This window comes from Dermacentor andersoni, chromosome 2, assembly GCF_023375885.2.
Source record: "Dermacentor andersoni chromosome 2, qqDerAnde1_hic_scaffold, whole genome shotgun sequence".
Classification (NCBI taxonomy): Eukaryota; Metazoa; Arthropoda; class Arachnida; order Ixodida; family Ixodidae; genus Dermacentor; species Dermacentor andersoni.
In genome coordinates, this window is record NC_092815.1 from 173,289,460 (window position 1) to 173,309,856 (window position 20,397).

A 20,397-nucleotide genomic window follows, 5' to 3' on the forward strand; every position below is an offset into this window, starting at 1 on the left:
ATTCGACTTTGCCACTTTCGTATTAACCACATCAGCGACGTGGGGACGGGCATTGTCGTGGAACAAGATGAGCCCATTCGTCGATTTTCCGCGTCGTTTGTTCTTGATTGCGAGACGCAACCGATCCGGCGTTTCACAATATCAGAAACAATGGATACTCTCTCAATATTTGGCGAATTCTATCAGTAATGGCCTCTGACAATCTAAAATAAGTGAACACCTTTCCGGCGAAAATGATGGCCTTCGCTTTCTTTGGGCGTGGTGAATTCGAATGTTTATATTGTAAGATTTGCCGTCGTATTTCAGGCTCGTAGTATTGGAACCATGGTTCGTCCCCGATCAAAATTGCAGACAAGAAGTCGTCACCGTCGTTGTCATACCAGATCAGATGAGTCAAAGCAGTGCCAAAATTCTCCGTCTTCTGGCGGTGGTTCAAAAGTTTTGGCATCCATTGCGCGCACAAGAGCCGATAACCGAGATGTTTATGAAATATCGTGTGAACAGAAACGTGGCTCATGTTCACACGCTCTGCCAGTTCATCGATGCTTATCCTCCGTTCTCGTCTAATCAGCTCCTCAGGCTTTGCAATTGTGTTGGGGGTGATTGCACGATGACTTTGGCCCGGTGTTGGATTGTCTTTGCAACTTTCACGTCTTTCTTTGAACCGTTTGCCCCAACGCTTCATAGTGGCAAATGAAATGCAACGTTCAACCAACACGGCAGCCCTACGGCAACTAATGTCTTTTAAGGAAACAGCTTCAGCTGTCAAAAACCTCACAACACCACGCTGCTCAACTTCTGGAGCGTCCATTACGTCACGCAACCATGTTCAACCCAGTGTATGAGAGCATTAAAGAAAATTTATCCTCACACCTGCATGTCACTTTTGTGAATGGGCGATGCTTGTGTGCTACGTGCATGCCTCGCAGATAATGAACCGAACCATTATTGCGCGGGGTGGGTTGCCTCACATTCATTTGACTGGCCCTCGTGCATCAGAAATTTGAAGATACAATGGAATATACAAATGCGAAGATACAGCTTGATAAAGGGCAAAAAAACTGACACTGGAAACAAAGCTCACGGCACGTATACACAAAACCTCGCAACAAGATATTTAAATATACGTAAATGTCGCTAATAAATCTACGTATCTAAAAAAAAGCTACTGTTATAATGTGTCAAACAAGGCAAATAAACATGTTGCGCATTCACAGATTCAGAGATCACAGAATCCTAAGGCCCGCCCACCATCCTTCCATTTCTCCCGACGTATGTTGCGCCACGGAAGGCAGCGTGTTTTCTCCCCGATTTTCTCATTTGCGCACACAAGACTGAGCCACTATCGTCGGCTCAGCCATTCCAACCCCCCCCCTCCCCCTTACGCTTTCCCTCGCACATACTCCATGCGGCGCGCGGTCACGATGTTATCAGCCTTGTACTTTATACGAACCACGAGGGCGACGGCAAGAATGCGCCTGGAGTGTCCATATAATTGCTATCGCAACAATATAGTAAGAGTGTCCGGCAACTGAAGCGTCCCGTGGCCCATTACTTTCCGCAAAAGAGGAAGTAACAAATCAAACTTTTACCATGCGACAAAGCGCTGCGCCGCAACAATGTTTTGTTTTCTTATTGTTGGGCGGGGGCACCGAAATGAAGAAACACAAGGGAAAGTATGTTGGGCACAATCGAATGCCTACTTTTGGCACCTAATGTGGCTACCTTAGGAATATCGAAGAAAGCGTGAGACGCTTGGTCCACCGAGAGCCCATACGGATATTTCTCGGTATCCTACGCTGGCGAGACAAGACTTTCCGGAGAGGTTGCGCTCAAGTGAACGCGGTGCAATCCGTCGAGTCCCCACAGTGATTTCGGTGAGCGACCATTGCTTCTTTTTCTAGTCTGCTTGTCGGAAAGCGTCCGAAACACTGGAAGGCGAAAATCCACTCGACCAGAGAAAACCGAACGCGCACCGAAGTGCGCCGCGTGGTGGTCGGGGCAACACCAGAAAAACGCATGCGCTATGGCTAACTCTGGCTTCCTCTGGCAGCCCGCGGGTAGGGTAGCGAGAACAAAAAAAAAATATATTGAAGAGGCTCAATGTGTACTCGCAAATAAAAGTCGAAGTATAAAAAATATATAAGAACAAAGTTACTTTGGCTGGCTTTAGTGTCTTGACATGGATGCTTTGGCGTAGATGAAAACAAATATATTGATTTTTTTATGTGACATGACGGCACAAATGAACCACCACAATGTTTCGTTTCATCGGACCTCACTGCGTGCTTTGTCAACTTGTCTGATTTGGCTTGTCTCGTTGCATGTTCCGATGTAAGATTTTAGACAAGTCAAAGAACCTTTGGTGTCAAATGTTTATAACAACATTAAACCCGCAAATTTCCGCAATAGAAAATCTAAAGCCCAAATTTGGAAATGTCAATGCACCTTTCACATCAAAACTTTATGAGAACTTTATGCCCATAATGTTTCAGAATTGACATCCATGTGCTCCGTAGATTCCGCGGCCTCCGCGATATGCCGGGACGAGCCCGCTCGCCATCAAAACGCCCTTGAAACTTTGTGCTCGGATGGGGCTTCTTGCGTTGTGTGACTCCAGGTGCACGGGCGTTGCCACGAAATACAGCCCGAGTTCACAATGTTCGCGGTGAAATGTATTTTCAAGCGTGAAAAAGACATTCTAGACAAAATCCAGATTGATTTCCGGCACCGAGGGTAGCTTTGGTCGGCGGTGCATGGACAGCCCAAAAAAATTTCGGGGGTAGGGGGGACTGAAGCCCCATAAGCCCCCCCCCCTCCCTGGCTACGCCCCTGCCAGCAGGCCATCTTGGACGCTGGTCTTTACGTTTGCAATAGTACAAACGCTAAGTCGAGATAATTCCCTTATTCGAATGCTGTAAATATGCGCGACTGCATCAGGATGCCGACTGCCTCTCCCGCTGTCCGGTCAAACCACCCGGTGCCAAAGAACTTGAAGCCGGTGCCTCTATTTTGTCACTTACCGACTTCCTCAAAATCACCGGCGAACAGCGTCGCAACCAATCTTTGCGATCCCTTATCGAGCGCCTCGCCTCGGAAAACTACGAACGTTCCCTCCGCCTGTTCCTACTACTCGATGACACTTTATAGCGGTGCAATATGCAAACCGACGCCAGTGAACTGCTTCTTGTTGTTCCCCAGGGACTACGCTCTATACTGTTCTCGTGCAATTGCACGATGCACCTAAGGCTAGCCATTTGGTTGTCTCTCGCACTTATGATCGTGTTCGCAGACGCTCCTTGCCTAGCCTATACCGCTCAGCTTGTTTCTACATCCCGGCTTGCGAGCTCTGTAAATGCCGCAAGAAGCCTGCTTTGCCTCCCGCCCAGTACTTTCATCCGATAGACATAGCATGCGAACATTTTATCCGCGTCATCTTGTACCTTCTTGGCCCTTTTCCAATGTCATCCTCGGGTAACAAGTGGGTCGCCGTCGCGACGGACTATGCTACGCTTTATGCCATTACACGAGCGCTTCCAAGTATATATGGAACTGATGTCGCCGATTTCCTTCTTTACGAAGTCGTCCTGCACCATGGCGCTCCTCATCAGCTAATCACTGAACGGGGCCCTTGCTTTCCTTCAAAAGTAGTCGATGACCTTATCCGCTCATGCTCTACGTCTCGCAAATTCGCCGCGGCTTACCATTCCCAGACAAACTGGCTTACTGAACGCTTCAACCACACACTCATAGACATGATCTCCATGCACGTCTCCGATGACCACAGTGATTGTGTGTGTGTGTGATAACTTTATATGGAATCCGGCGATTGGGAGGCCCGGGCCTGGGGCCGCCTAAATGGCCACTAGGAGCTGCTGCTCCCGTGCGGCTTCCTTGGCTCGCTGGACGGCACAGTGATTGGGACTGCACTTTTGGCGTTTGTTGTATTCGCCTACAATTCGTCTCCCCACGATGTTACTGGCTACTGTTTTTTTATCTGCTACATGGCGACAACCCTCTCCTGCCTCTATACTCGACAGTTTTAGTGGAAACGCAGCGCGGCACATTTCAGTTACTTACCTCAGTTAGCGGAAATTCGAGACAATAAGGATCCTCACACATCCTACAGACTTAGTGGGCACTTTCGCAACCCTTACCAAGGTTGAAACGCAGAGATTGACGCATTTCTGTAGCTAGCGTTACGACTCTTCGCATGTCCCAACTGCTCAATACGCATCGGACCATAGCATACAACTAATGTGAAAGCCTCCCACGCAAGAACCCTACAACACGAGCTAGAGCCAGGCTCCTAGAGATCGAATGAAAGTGTGGGCACTGAGCACGATACGTAATAGGACCGTTGCCAGGGACCCTATAGCGCTTGTTCTCCTCTTCGTGTTTCGGCAGGGCACTGTAGCCAATCGAAAATGTGAACGTTTATTTCTCAGTTAATTCCCTTATATTTAGATAATATTCCATGCAGGTGGTGTTGGCAAAGTAAAATTACTGATCTAGATATAACGTGATCTAAATAAACGTATACGTCAATGCAGAAGGCACACCATCAGCACTCTGTGTGCTCCTTAATCTATCCTCGCATGATTTAGCGCTGTATTGTCAAATGTGAACAAACACTATCTAGTACAAGTTTATCAGCTAATGCAGAAATATACGTACACGCCAATTGTGATCTACAGCACGCTCCTTTTTAACATGTGTGGCTTTGTGATTTTTCATGTCTCTGTCAGAACTGCCGTGAAGATATGCATGATCGACATGGTTTATGGCCTCTTCGCGGCCTTCTTCGTGTTCGCCCAATATGGACATTTGGCTGACGTGCTCGATGAAGACATCGCTTACGTTGCCACTTCGGGTACGTGATTTTGGTGAATAATTTATCTCAATCAGCTGTAGTTCTACCTGTTGCAGCGCACCTGTGTTGCATGCTCTCATTTTTAGTGAACGCTTTCTTTTTCGGGTTTCCACTGACATGAATTCCGTCATCACTCCCGTCACGGCGTGCTCTGCACTTTATGTTGCCGCGTGATTTTTTTAAGATAGTGCCAAACAGAATATTGCATTCAATATTTCCCAAGTGAGCTCAATCATTGCACAGTGCAATGCGTATACACAATCTTATTTAGAGCTTTCTTGATCAATAAATCTTTTCCCTGTCAACAAAGATTTGCTATTGTGTACCACTTGCTTAATGCACAGTATCAAACGGTTCATATCGAAGAGGCGCTACTGCAGTAGGCGTCATTGGCGGCAAAACCACCTCAAGTAGTGCAGTGCAAGGGTTTTTTGTATAACTACATCCTGTGTATTGGTTAAAACAAGCTGAGACACGCTAGAGTCGATGAGGTGGGCTGTGGAATAGTAAGAGATAAATTCACCCATGTACATGAGTTACAAAAGCAGGCGCATTCACGTGAAGAATGGCGCTATGGCACTTCTGCCAGACCACTTAACTTGAATATAGCATAAATAACCCATAAGAAATGCAGGGATACGTGAGAACTTTAAACGTCATTTAAGGCATTATGACGTTAAGCTCAGTATGAAGTAAAGGCATTCGGTGCACTGCAGCACACGCAGAAAACAATGTCGCGGTTGACTACGCATAAGCGGGAGAAGATAGATGTGTTCCAAATTTGTGGAACAAGGAATGATTTATGAGGGTACGTTGTCTGTCCCGAAGGGTAGGAGAAATTTTCTTGATTTAAGCCAATAAGAGCCTCCATAAACGCTGAAAGCGCGATATCGCTGGAATACCCTCAGAATATCTATTTGCAGAGACAGTCAAGTTTTCGTTAGAGCAAAAATATCATTGTTGCGCACGTCAGCAAAAGTAGACAGTGCTTCTCGCTCATTGACAACTTAGCGAATGCTTCAGTACAGAATGAATAATTTGTTGACAACTGAAAGAGGTGTGCGGCATAGTTAATCTCAGCCTTTAGTTAGCATGAAGCTATAAGAATTTTGCCAAGTTCCTAGCACAAGCGCATTGGAGTTCACGTCACTTTCACATAATCTGTCAAATGAAGCAACGGAGATGTGACATTTTTAAATTAAGGACAGTTCGTTTTATTGGAACGGAAAATTTTGACCATTGTTCTTTTTTTACATTCCGTTCATTTCGCGAAATTTGAATGTCGACACAAAAGTCACCACTTGCAGTGACACTGGCGGCTTTCAAATAAGATATCGAGGCCAAGGCAGACTCCTTGGTCTTGGAATTTGAAAAACAATTCGACTGGCACTTTAAGTGACGATGATTAGCAATAGTTTTTCAGAGCCAGCGCTCTTAACCGAGACTTACTAGTTGAACATGTGGGTACTTTTCGAGTTCTGCCCATAACATAGTGGCTTATGCAATACCCCATAAAAAGTCAGACTCGGGTGGTGACCAATTCGTGAACACAGCCAACTGACAAGTAGAGGCGGCGGTTTTCCTAAGTAAAGATTTGCTAACAATAATCTCTTTACAACTCTCTGATTTAAATATTTCTTTCGTCAGCCGCTGCAATTTTGCTATTTATACGTGGCTTGCGCGCATCATAGTACACTTGAGTTCTTTTTTTCCTTTTACTACAGAAGGCTCTGATATTGCTTGAACTTTATTTTTATTTATTTTAGTGCTCAATAATTCAAGTAAGGGCAAAATATTTAGTTGTTACGCAAAACTACCGCCAACTGGCCGTTCGAGGCATCTTTGCATGTATTTGCGGGCTTCTTTCACGCTCGGAAAAACACTTACGTAGCACATATCGAGCAACAGAAAGATGTATTGGAAGTTCTTCATGTTCCTGTACGCTTTTCTCATTCACACGTTTAATCTAAATATAACAGTTCAGAAGTTTATTGAATAATTAAGACTAAATATGTAATCAGGCGGAATGCAAAAAAATAGTCCGAGTATTTCCAAGCAACAGCACACAACATTATCTTCGTTCTCGCCACCTACGCCGCATTTGAAGGTTTTGAAATCTTTGCGCATAATAGTGGGGACATCCTGTACATCAAGCAGTAACAATAACCGATAGAGATGTGCCAGAGCAATACAGTATAGGTGAGTGCTTCATGCCGTCTCATACTTAAAGGCGTATAATAATATTTTGAGAGAGAACGCGCCCACTAAATCTCAACAATCGTTCTCACAAATAGCCACACGAGGACTGGAGTACGTGTTCGTGACGTTCCCCGAGACAATAGCAACGCTACCATACACGCGGTTTTGGGCACTGGCTTTCTACGTTCTGGTTGCTACAAGCGCTCTCGGGCCAGAGGTGAGTTCTAGGAAAAGAGGCTGTCAACACAGCAAGTAGTGATTATCATGATAGGCCTTTCTTTTTACCCTTCACAAAAAGGCGTGAAAATACTCTAATTAAACGTGCGCTTAATATACGGTAGGGCTCCAGTGTAAAATTAATGCGTAAGCATTCTTTGGCAACCTCCCCTACCCTGTCACGCGAGAAGTTTCGTGCTTTGTATCAGCCGCAACGTGCGTTATTTGCAAATTTAAGAAATTTAATCTTTATGATAGTCTAAATGTAGATGACTCGAAGCTTTTAAGCAATTAGGAACAATTTATACAAGAACAATAAAATGAAAATTATTCGTTCCGCTCGAAAGGCGATGCACCGATGGCGACAGCAAATTAGTAGATAGCTGCACGGAGTAAGGATAGTAGAGTTATCGATCGTATAAACTTGTAAACATTCGCTTACTAACTAAATTAACAATGTTAGAATGCGTAAGCGTGACTCAACGAGGAATTAGAAGGAAACAGAAACACAGGGACAGCGCTGTCTTTGCGTGTCTGCTTCTTTCTACGTCCTTGTTCAGTTGCGCTTACGCATTCTATCATTGATTCAAACCAATTAGCCCGTCAATTTCTTTTAACTAAATTGTCTACCAAGGTGTCACGCGCCCACAAGTGAACATGAACACATCTGGGTCGATGAACGCGGAAACACGCTGTGAAAATTCTCTGACCTTCATGCATGTCTCGCTCTAGCGCGAACGAAACGTTGAAAGCACAGCGCATACGAAGCTACCAGCACCACGCGCACTCTGCAAACATCGCAGATCGTTTTCAAGACACACAAGCGCCAGCAACCCGCTCCTACGGCGTCCGTGAAAGCATTTACTACGGCGTCCGCGATTCGCGTGGCCAATTCCGTAGTAGACGCTGCGGTTGTCTCCGCTTTGTTTGGAGCTCTGGGCGATGATGACGTCGGGGCTCCGTAGCAGCCGCCGGAGAAGAACGCCCGTCTTCTCTCGCGTCACCCCCTGCCTCGCGCGCTACAGGAGAGGGCACGCATCCGGGCCGCGTTTCACGCTCGCGCACGCGATTGAACCGCGTTCGCCGGCTCACGCTCACACGTTTCCACTCATATGTTGCAAAATAAAGCCTCTTTCTTTAGATGACTCTCATCACTCATACGGCACCTCACGGTAGCGGCGAAGCCGACCGCGAAGGCAGAAATGCGCCTGGGGTGTCTGTGTAGTTGCTATCGCATAAAAGAGATTGCTCATAGAGGAGCAAAGGGCTCCTTAGAAAATGCCTGAGAAAGCTTATAGTTGCGGTGGGCCAACTGAAATTTGGATATAGGCCAACTTGAAATTTGTGGGTGGGCCAGCTTGAAATGTGGGGTGGGTACACTTAAATTTCGGGGATGGACCAAATTGAAGTTTGGGCATGGGCCATATTAGATTTGGGGGTGGGCCAACTTCTTGAAATTTCAACGTATGGCAACCGAAATTTGGATGTGGGCCAATTGAAATTTGTGGGTGAGCCAACTTCTTGAAATTTCAACGTGGGGCAACCGAAATTTGGATGTAGGCCAATTGAAACTTGTGGGTGGGTCAACTTGAAATTTCGGCGTGGGCCAATTTAAATTTGGGGGCGGCCCAACTTGACATTTACACGTGGGCCAACTTAACTTTAGCGGTGGGCCAACTTAAGTTTGAGACTAGGGGGTGGCCCAATAAAATTTGGGGTCGCGCCAACTTCAATTTCACAATGGGCCTAATTGACATTAGGAGTTTGCACAACTGGAATCTGCGGCTGGGGCAATTGGAGATTTGGGGGTTGGCGAACGTAAAGTTTGCATATGGGCCAAATTGAGATTTGGGGGTGGCTCAATGTCCAATTCAACGCAGCTAAGCGTCCTTCGAATGATGAACACCTTGCGGGCAACCCGGCACGTTGGGACGCTTGGCGCATTTTCATTGGGCCTTACCAAGGCGCACTCAGAACGCAGGTGAGACCTTGCATGGACAAGGGACGCGCCCATAATACAAACTTGCGAGAGTGGCAGCGAGGATGACGTGAGAGTGACAGCGAGCCTCCCCTCATGCAACACCTCAGACAATACTGCGGCAGCTGGCTTTCCCTTTCGACTGCTCTGCTCCTTCGATGCGCGCTCGTGCCCGGGGTTCCGGCTCAATCGATACGATTGCTTTTGAAGGGGCCGGATGCATAGACTTTCTCACTATAACACCTAGAGGGAAATCTGGCGCCACCGTCTATGAGAGTTCCTTGAGGGGCGCCGTGCCGTCATGGGATTGACGGTATATGTGTCTGCGAGGTTTGTGTTGGCTGGTGTTGTAAGAGGTTTCATATAAAACGTGGATGTGGCTACACAAATAACGCGTTCTTGAAGCAAAATCTGCATAAAGTGTTTCTATTCACGCGAAATTGCATCTTTACTCACCTACAATGCATGACGAAGGGAAGAAAAGCAAGAACAGACGACAAACTATTTCAAAGCGAGCGCGAATCTGGTCGTCTGTCCTCCAGCTTTAGCGGCCCGCTAATACTTTTTACGTATCATATAATTGTACATGCAATAACAACATCTCATAGTTAAACAGAATATGTATTTGTGTAATAATAAAGCTGAAACATCCTGTTACGTGCTGTTTTCGTAGAAAATTATTCATTGTGACAGACGGAACGGTGCTTGCCTGGCTCTCCGAGAACGATGCCAATCAGTAGTCACAATATACCGGCATTCCCATGCAGGCCACAGCGCAGCAGCGCCATATTTCCTTCTAGGTAATATAGTGAGAAACTCTATGGCTGGATGCGGCAAGAGAAGGTGACACTCGCCTACTAAAACCTATGCATCTTTTTTTTTTTGCCACCGGAAAAGCTATGGGTATACGCGCATAAGCTAGAAAAAGCAAGTAAGCAAAACTAAGCAAAGATGAGGTCACCGCCGAGCCAAAATATGGTTTCGCATTAGTAGATAATTCTCGGAACATCTGTACTGTTTTTCTTAATCAACAGCTAGCTCGTTAGCCACGCTGGATTGGCTTTGGAATCAGCATACCTGTACTCTTTGGACCAGAATGCCACGTTTATGTTCGTAGAATATTACCGCCTCTTCTCTCGTATGTACCTCATTATAGGGTAATGGGGTAATTCTACAGGCCATAAAAGGAAAAATTATAGTACAAGCTTTCGGTGAAAAGTTCCCTGCAGACGCTTCTATATGCAAATTTACAACGCATAATGAAATTTCTTCTTATCACAGAGCAGTTAGCTCTTCAGAAAGGGTGAAGGATGTCAGTCGTAGCTAACACAGAGGAGGCACTACCTTGCGCTAGCAGTTAATCTAGCTTAGGGAAACTATAAATACATAGTTCATGTATTCGTACTGAGTAACATATAAATGTCGCTAAAGAAACGCACAAGTAAACAAAGACAAGTAAAAAAATCAATCATCGCAATAAGAGCCGCTCTTGTCACCAGGACGAGTTCCGCCAGTGTGTTCCGGCGTGTCGGTGGTTTAGCGGGTGTCCGTTTAAAGTCAGTGGTTTCTCGCAGAGAGTACTTACCAGGCCCCAAAAAATTGGAGGACGCTTAAGCTTCACCTTCAAGAGTGAAACGTGACAGCGTTCCCGTCAACACGCCAAGGGGTGCAGCGATCACTTACGATCACTACGGCGCAGCGATCACTTACGAGGCGCCCCGCATCGGACTTTGCACCCACCAATCACGAGGTGAGCGTCGAGCAACGCAGTGTTCGGCGCGGCAACGAAACCTCCGCCTGAGCAAGCGGAACGAACAAAAGAACTCGGTGTCTCGGAGGGGGAAACGATCTACACCAGCCAAACGTCGTGATCGGCACGGGCAGAGAGATATATAGATAGTGATCTAAAGAAAGGAAGGACGCTTGATTCTGCAACCCGTGAGGGAGCACGGCGAAGCGTCATCAGGGGAGAGGGAGTCGGGGCTGCGACGCGCCTTGCACCGGTACCCGCACAGCCCCAATGCACGCGTGGCGCGCCACCTGTTGGGGCAGCGCCGTACATTGAGAGGATGGGGTCTTCTGTGTTTGCCGCAAAATGGCTCTGCGTGTGCGGAAAGCGCAGAAGAAATGTAGCGGAAACGTACTCCGCTATGCGTGTAACTGCAACTTCTGTAACTTACATGCTCATAATTACCGATATACACTGCAGTATAATTTTCTACGGGAACTTTCTAAGACAACACCGCATTCACTAGAGGCGCTTTTGTACCGCTTTGAAGCATCGAATTCGTGGCTGAGATACCGTGCGCAAGAAAGGGTCGGTTGCGTCCCTAAAGAACAAGAACCGGTTTACCAACTGCCGTACAAAGAGATGGCCCAATCCCAGCCCCCCGTCTTTTACCCGCCGGAACAAGTTGGTCCGGCTGCAGCGCTCCCATTCCGACGTCCAAACAAAGACGGCGAAAATCCTGTGTAGCTTCTGAACATTTGACCGTGAACAGTGCAATACTTGCATTACGTACCAAAGCTTGCTGATAAAGAAAAGGTTACAAACGGTGGCTCTGGCAAAAATAGAGAGATTAGTGCCTTTCCACTTCTCAGCACTCTCCCGTGTGTCTTTGACCTGCCCTTTCCAGTACTGCTCGCTATCGCGATAGGCATCTAGCGGGACGCCCAAGTACTTGCCTGGGGTCGTCACCCAATGTACGTTGGCAAAATGATCTGGCTTCGTTGGCCACGATCCATGCCAGAGCCCGAGGCACTTCGACCAGTTAACTCCACTACCAGTGACATGGCTAAATTTACGGACACATTTGACAGCCTCAATTATGCTCACCTGATCCTCCGCAAAAACAGCGACATCATCTGCATAAGCCAGCAGCTTCACTTCAACTGCTTGAAGCTTAAATCCCATAATTATATCGTTATCAATCAATCTCATACACAGGGTTTCAATGTAGATACAAAACAACAGAGGGCTGAGGGGGCAGCCCTGACGCACAGAACGTTGCAGCCTAATGGGAGCCCCCAAACTCTTATTCACGATCAATCTGGTCGTGCAGTTACGGTACGCCAGGGCGACCCCCTCGCATATTACAGATCCGAGATTGGCATAGTCTAAAACGGCAAACAAGATTTCATGAGCGACGCAATCAAAAACCTTCTCGAGGTCAATCTGTAAGATGGCAATCCGACTATTACAATCATCACAGCACTCAAGTACACTGCGCGCTTTGTGAATATTAGTAACAATAGTCCGGCCTTTAATCCCACATGTCTGGTGAGGCTCGACGATGTCCTGTATCACTGACTGCAATCTTCGTGCCAATATCTTCATAAAGATTTTATACTCGATATTGGTGAGTGCTATGGGACGATACGCCGTAACAGATCTTAATTTCACTGCATCATCAGTTTTAGGAATGAGTACTGTGTGTGACGACCCATAAGACGGAGGCAATGTTTTCCATTTGTACGCTTCGTTAAAGATTACATTCAATACAGGGCTAATTTCGTGCTTAAATTTTTTATAAAAACCGGCGCTAAAGCCGTCTGGCTCAGGCGATTTTCCGGGGTTTAAGTTGTCTATGGCCTGTTCAACTTCGGATTCTGTTATCTCTAGTTCCAATCTTTGTTTTCTTTTGTCGTCCAGTCGGGGTATAGCACGCAAGAACTCATTCCCAAATGTGGTAGCGTCTACTTTGTGGTGCGAGAATAGCGCCTGGTAATGCTCATGAAAAGCTGCTTTGATGTCATCTGTGTCTGTTGCTAAGATCCCGCGCCATTCTATTCCGTCTATGTGGTTCCTTTCAGCGCGTGCTTTTTCTAACCCTAGCGCTCGTTTCGAAGGCGCTTCACCTGCAGCTGTGTCTTCAGCCCTTGCCCTCACTAGGGCTCCCCTATAGCGTTGCTCTTCAAGTTGCTCTAACTGTTGTTTCACTTTTCTTATGTCTTCTATCCATTTGCCCGGTGCCTGAGATTCCTGCCTGAGCAGTTGCTTGCATCGTACGTACTATTCTTACTAAGCCACGAATTCGATGCTTCAAAGCGGTACAAAAGCGCCTCTAGTGAACGCGGTGTTGCCATAGAAACAAGCTGTTTCTACGGCTCAGGCGTGCGTCGCTTGCTCAGGCGCACATTTTGTTGTCGCGCCGAACGCTGCGTTGCTCGACGCTCACCGCGTCCGATGCGGGGCGCGTAGTCGCTGCGCCGTAGCGCGTCTTACACCCCTTGGCGGGTCGACGGGAACGCTGTCGCGTTCCACTCTTGAAGGCGAATCTTAAGCGTCCTCCAATTTTTCTCAAGAAAAACTGCCGCTCAGTCCGCGACATAGTTCACAATACTACAGTCATGGTGTGTCCACGAGATTGTGCACAACACTACAGTCATGATCTGTCCACGAGATTGCGCACAACACTACAGTCATGATCTGTCCTCGAGATTGCGCTGTATGGTTCCAACGCACAGTTCACTGAGCACGCAGATAAAAGACATTAAAGGAAATCACTACATTTAAAGAAAGCAGAGCAAATGAAACATAAATGGTAGCGTCAAAGGCTATCATAATACCCTATTGAAGAAAGAAACGATAAAGTCCAAGGTCACCATGTCCGGGGTCACAAGTCCGAGAAAAGCCATAAGCGAGGTATCGGTTCCTTTAGATGACCCTTTCCCACGTTAAGCGAACTAGACATCTGTCTTCTCGTTTAGAGTACACTGGCCCGTCTGTGGCCATAACGCTCCAGGCATTGATGTCTCTGCATAGTGTTGACCAAGTAACTGCCTGCGTTCTAAGGTAGTCAACGGTGTAATGAGTGGTTGCAGCATCAGTGTCAATGGTCGAACCACACACGAGTGCATAAGAACACAAAGGGAGTTTTGACTCCTCAAAGCCATGTGTTGATTGGGTACCCAGGCCTGAGCTCTCCCAAGTGCCCATAGTGTCACAAATAGTTTTTGTCTGATTCGGGGGACGCAGTAAAGACCCCTCAATACTTTTTGTGGAAACCAAACACGGTTCCACAGGAGCCCTGATATTTTCAATTTCATCGTGATCATGGTGCGAACCCTCAGACGTGCTATCCTTAGCCTCTAGGAGGTGCTCGCTACCAACTTTTCAACCAGGCCCATGCACGGCAGCTCTGAACCCTGCACGAACCAGTCATCGCCTGCGCTGTGCTCACGCGGCACTAGTTGAGATATGGAAGCAATATGCTCCTTGTCTTGTGACCATACCTCAGTACCATTGCCTACAATGGCATCATTACAAGGTGTCTCTCCTTGAGACACTTTTTGGTTGCCAAGGCCTGAGGCCATGTCGGAGGGAACCCTTGGGTCGCCGCTGCACTGCTGTGCTGCATCGTCAACCGCGGATCTTGACCCCTCGGAGCAAGCATCCGCGAGTGCCTTGATGCGAACGCGCACCCTGCGAAGCTCTTCCTCCAGGCGTTCCGTCTCAGCTGCCTGTTCTGCCACTCGCCTGTCGTGCTCTTTCTGAGCTTTCTCGCATATTAACAACCATCGCTCTTGCACCCGCCTGTGTCGCCGAGACGCCGAGTGTCTCATATACTGGACTTAGCATAGCAGCGCAACAGCACCGACTTTTGGGCTAGTTGGTTATGCATAGCAGATCATGGTCAAGCGCGCACAAACAATCTAAAAGTAAGGAGTAGACAACACAAGCGCTTAGTACATCGGCTCACTTTCCTCATGTCTGTATCTGAAAGCGCTTGTGTTGTCCACTCCTCACTTTGTCCTTTTTTGCGCGCGATTGTCCGTGATCTGTTAGCATAGGAGGTCTGTGCACTCTACTTCACTGAAACGCTACTAATCATGCTACTTCGACTGAAATTTCTATTGCCAAGACTGGAATGACGAAAGCGGTGACGTCAAAATCGCCGCGGCTTACTCGAGAGCATCTCCATTAGATTGTAAGGCAGTAGGGCAAGGTAGCATGATGTTACGGATCGAAGTGCACCGGCCTTGTGCTACTAGGAGGCTTTGGCAAAGCATCTCAACGTGCACGCCTGCGCGCAAGCAGCTCCTAACTCAAACGACCGCTAAGCGGCATCAACTGGACAATAATGGTTTCGCATTCACCACTAAGAAGGAGTGCTCAGGGGTACTCGGATTTTTTTATGTTCTCTCTGAACACGCACTTTTGCGGGTTCAGAGAGAACCATAAATACCATAATTTTTTTAGAAACACATAGGAAGCCTCACAGCCTTTCTTAAAGCTATTTTATAGCGAAGCTGTTTACCGATTTATCCCAAAAGCACAATCGTGTCCGCGGGCAAAAAAAAAAGTGCGAGCAAAACCTAGCATTATTAGCAATGACTCATATCGCTACCCCCCAACGGCACAATCTCAATGGCTCAGACGCGCTAAGCAAGCAAAGTATGCATGATAGAGGACATGTCGAAAACTGTGATAATCGGTGGTTCATACCCGCGGAAGCAATGACTCAAACCTCCGTGAGGAAGCAAAAAAAAATGCAATTGATCATATCCCCGTATATAACAGTATATCACAGTGTATATCACAGTAATCGGTATATTACACTAATACGAAGATCGTTTACCAGAGTTTACTGCTTGTCTCGGCGCCATATCGTAGGTAGTGGTTGCCCCACAGCGCCGCTGTGCATCTACCTTAACAGCGTAAAAGGGGTCCTGATTTATTTACATATTGCGCCCCTGTGCCTCCCCGTCCTTTGGAACTTTTAACGTTTGTTCCCGAACAAAGCCTGCTTTTCGTAAAACCTTAAGCAACATTCGAAAAATCGTAGAACCGACCGAGCCTCGTAAAATGTATGGAAGTTTTGGCAGATTCGGAACTTATGAATATGCAGAGGCACCACCTTTGTGAATATTGGTGATGTAAGAAATAAGGAGAATTTTTTTGCTTTCTTTGCAGGAACATGGCGGCGATTACTAAAGCACCGTTCACGGTAATTTGCGCGTTAGCACTTGCGCTAACAAATGTTCGCGCTGAAGGGAAGCACCAACTGGAGCGCAGTGTTGGGGATGCTTTCCAGGTATGTGCGTTCAGTTGTTCCTGCATTTTCTTCATTTCCGTCTCCTTTGTGGTGTCATTTTACTGCTATGTGCAGCAAATAGATGACAGCAAAGTTCCAATGAGTGCCAAATAATAATTTTATGTGAACCATTGGTATCAAGAAACACAATCTTATCATCCGCTATGCTACATAGTTTTATGCAATACAGGTTTTATTGCATCTTTAAAAACTAAAACTAAAGTCAAAATATTGTTCAAATATCATTTACGGTTTAAAAGCCTACTCTGTTAGAGAATTCCATACCCACTGTATAATAACTCTCCCCTGTTCGTCCCTACACAAATTATATAGGAACGAACAGGAATATAGCGCAGGAGATGTAGGACTTTCGTTTACAGTAGGTGCGAAAAAAAAAGGAGAAAGAGTACTTTTCTTTTAATGGCGCATAGGTGTAACAGGGGCAAGGAAGGATCACTTGAAGCAGTTATTGATACGAAGAGTAGTGCAGTACATCATGTCAGATGCTATAATACATTGAGGGGTAAAATTTTATGCAGCCCACCACTTCGTACCTGCCTACCTCCCTTCCCTCTCCTCCGATGGACAAGGGATCTTAATTATTACCAGAGAGCTTGCTTTTTTTGTGGCAGCAGAACAGAGAAAACATGACTGTTTGATACCCAGAAAGAGGCACGGCTTATGCGAAGCATGCAGAAATCTTATGAATGTGCCGTCTTCACTGATATGCTCCGTATTACAGCTTTTTCGAACCGTTCCGTACGCCGTAGCAGTATACGACTTGGACAATGATGGAGACCTGGACTGCTTAACAACAGTTCGAACCGATTTCAACGAAGAACCTCTGAGTGCGACCTACGTTTTTATTCTTAGAGGTCTCGGAGGGCATGAATCGTAAGTTTGAATTGCCCTGACTAGTGAGAGACGCCACGACAGGCTTCTTTCTGAAAAAAAGACAAAATAAAGATACAGAAATGATACATTTACTACTAATAGTCAACAGGAAGCATGCAGATGTGGGTAGTTTTTTAAATGTGAGTGACAAGCCAATACTGGTGATCACTGGAAACCGTGAGGCTAGAGTCTCCAGGAACGCAAACATACTAAGTAAATATACCGGTGACCTCATGATTACGTTGTGCTGTGTTTCACATTGGCAAAAACACGAAAAAGAAGGGAAGAAGGGCGCCGACAGACAAAGTGCAAGCTACCAACTATTTCTTTTGCTTGAATAGACAATAATAAAAAAGTGAAACAGGGTGGGAGGCGAGCACTGGTATGTCATGGGGCAACGCCAGTGGAAAACTGAGCGTAGCGTAATCACGAGCGGGCACTAGCTAGGCCCTTTCATTGCTTTATTGGTGAACTCTTATCACGACTCGCATTGCCAGGCAGTGAAAAGGACATGCCCTTTGCTGGATTCAACCCGATGTAAGAACGTGCACTTGTCTTGTTACTGTCAACACGCTGTCTTTGTTTCCTGCGGAGAAGTGCACCTCGTGGACGTGAAAAACCAAAACTCGATAGAGACTAAACCCGAGCAATTTCAGGAATTTGAAGGATGGACGCTTTATCATAATAGCACTGTTTGGTCTAAAGAGAATATAACAGCAAGAATTTCCCTGTTACTGATCTCATCACAACAAGTCCGAGAACTTACTGATGTTTTGCGTATTCGTGGATTTACCGGTGCACCAACGAGCAAGAGCGATAGCTGCATTTTCGCCACGCAAATTATATAAGTACCTTTATTTTCATTTGTGAATGTCTTGTAAAAACCCACGTTCGCTTCAAAGCCGGCGTGCAGCTCTGAAGTCAAGATACACCTTCACAGGAACAGCACTGTTTAAAGCAGATTTTCTACAAACACAAGCAGGAGTAGAGAAGCTGCGGAAAGCGACAGGTGAGCGACCTAAGTAATGAAAGGCAAGGCAGCAAATAAGTTATGTCGGGTATACGAATCTTCTTGAGGGCAGTTTGCAACTTTAGGTGCTTACTTGTGGATCTCACTTGTAATTCTCTAGATAATGATCAATTGTACGAATGAAAAGCCGGGACGTTAGTTCCGGGGTACTAAGGCGCAACGCTAGTATAGCTGTTCTATATGATGAAATAGATTCGTGCTGCCGATCAAAGAGGCGTCCTTGATTAGCGAATAACACTAAATCGATCATAGCTGTTGTGTGCCAAGTGTACGTTTTTGTAGACGATGCGCTTGCGTGATTAGCATATCTCTATTACTTAGTGTTCTAGGGCTACTACTCTCGGAAATCCGTCAGTCCATCTGTTGATCTGTCGGCAACGCGTGACACAATCCGCTGCAAAGGTATACGTCGGCTCCAATAGGGATATTTATGAGAATGCCTTTTGATTACGTTTGGCAACTAAAATTTATGAAAATAAATATATATAGTCAGTACTAAAATATTACAGAACATTCAGAATAATGAAGGACTAATCAGATTATTTACGATGAAGTTATCTATACTATACAAGATTCCCTGAGTGAAATGAAGTGTAAGAAAACCTAATGAAGATTGATTGGCTATTTAGTATTATATTGTTACGGATGAGATGGATTTATTTACAACATGATCAAGGGGTCGTAGAGACGAGGTCGCCGGCAGTCGGGCATTTTCTACACCGCGCGCGATTCTTCCATCGCCTCTTCGGTTCCGTCACGCAGCGTAGCATCTTCCTCCGGCACAGACGCAGCTCGTCGAGCGAGTTAGGGAACAACATAATTGGTAGTTCTTGATTCGGGAACCCTATGATTGTAGTGCTTCATGCAGGCCAAATGAACCACTTGAGTTGTTTATTTATCTATTGATTTATACATACTGCAGACCACATAACGTGGTCTAAGCAGGACGGGAATTTCTTTTAACAAATCACATTTAGTATACGGTTGAACATACATTGTGTTTTACATCCAGAGAAAAATAAATAGCAAAAATTAACACAATGGGTAAATGTAAACAGTGCTACACGATGACAAGACGATCGCACTCTGGTATAGAATTCCATTGAGACAATGTGTCCGTGAAAAAGGAAAATTTATAAGGATCTGGTTTTGCGAAATATGGCTTTAAAGATCTTGGTTGTTGATGTCGTGTATGTCTTGTTGGTAGGGGGGTAAATACAATGAAGGGTCAATAGCGAATTTTTGGTTAAGGACAAAATTCTGGAAGCCCAAGGGAAATTGCCTTCTTCTGTACTGAAGGGGGGGTATGGTATTGGCTGTCATTAGTTCCGACGGAGAGTCCACATGACGAAATTTAGAAAAGATAATTCGAACGGCCTTTCCTTGGATTTTTTCTGGTTTATCAATGTTACGTTTTGTGTAAGGGTCCCATACTATGCTTGCATATTCCAGCTTTGGTCTGATGTATGATTGAAAGCATAGAATTTTTGCTCTTGGTGGTGAATTACGAAGCTTGTGTCTTAAGAAACACAACTTTCTGCAAGCAGAACAAATGTTATCAACGTGTGAATTCCAGTAGAGGTTAGCAGTGAACGTTACACCTAAATATTTGTAGCTATCGACATGATTAACTGTAGATGAACCTAGGGAGTAAGCATACTGAAAAGGGGACTTTCTTTTGTTATAGAAACGGAAACTCTCTTTTGTGCATTTACGACCATACCCCACTTGTTGCACCATTGGTATATGTACTATAGATTTTTGTTTAGTTCTTGTTGATTATGTATACTGCAACCTCAGTCATCTGTGAACAATCGAATTTGAACAGTTTGATGAATTATATCTACGATATCATTTATATAGCACAAAAATAGCAAAGGCCCTAGCGCACTGCCCTGGGGCACACCCGACGTGACTGGTAGAAGGCGCAAATTTCGATCCTCGACTGTGACAAACTGCACCCGATTTCTCAAATATTCAGCCACCCAAGCGACAAACACCTTTGGAAGACCAATTTTGTTTAGTTTATAAATTAGTTTGTCATTAGGAACCTTATCAAAGACCTTACAGAAATCTAAAACCATTGTGTCAAACTGAATATTATTAGCAAGACCTTTGGCAAACTCACGCATAACAGTGACGAGTTGCGTCACTGTCAAATACTTCTTTC

General features: G+C 45.8%; 1 protein-coding gene across 1 annotated transcript; it reads left to right on the forward strand.

Moving 5' to 3' along the window:
* The first annotated feature begins 4,753 nt into the window (after positions 1 to 4,753).
* On the forward strand, positions 4,754 to 16,327 carry LOC129387414 (sodium-dependent dopamine transporter-like). The gene is made up of 3 exons (XM_055076340.2): positions 4,754 to 4,873; positions 7,168 to 7,289; positions 16,183 to 16,327. Exons 1-3 carry the CDS (start codon positions 4,768 to 4,770, stop codon positions 16,201 to 16,203), a joined length of 249 nt encoding a protein of 82 aa, XP_054932315.1. The 5' UTR covers positions 4,754 to 4,767; the 3' UTR covers positions 16,204 to 16,327.
* Positions 16,328 to 20,397: the final 4,070 nt, after the last annotated feature.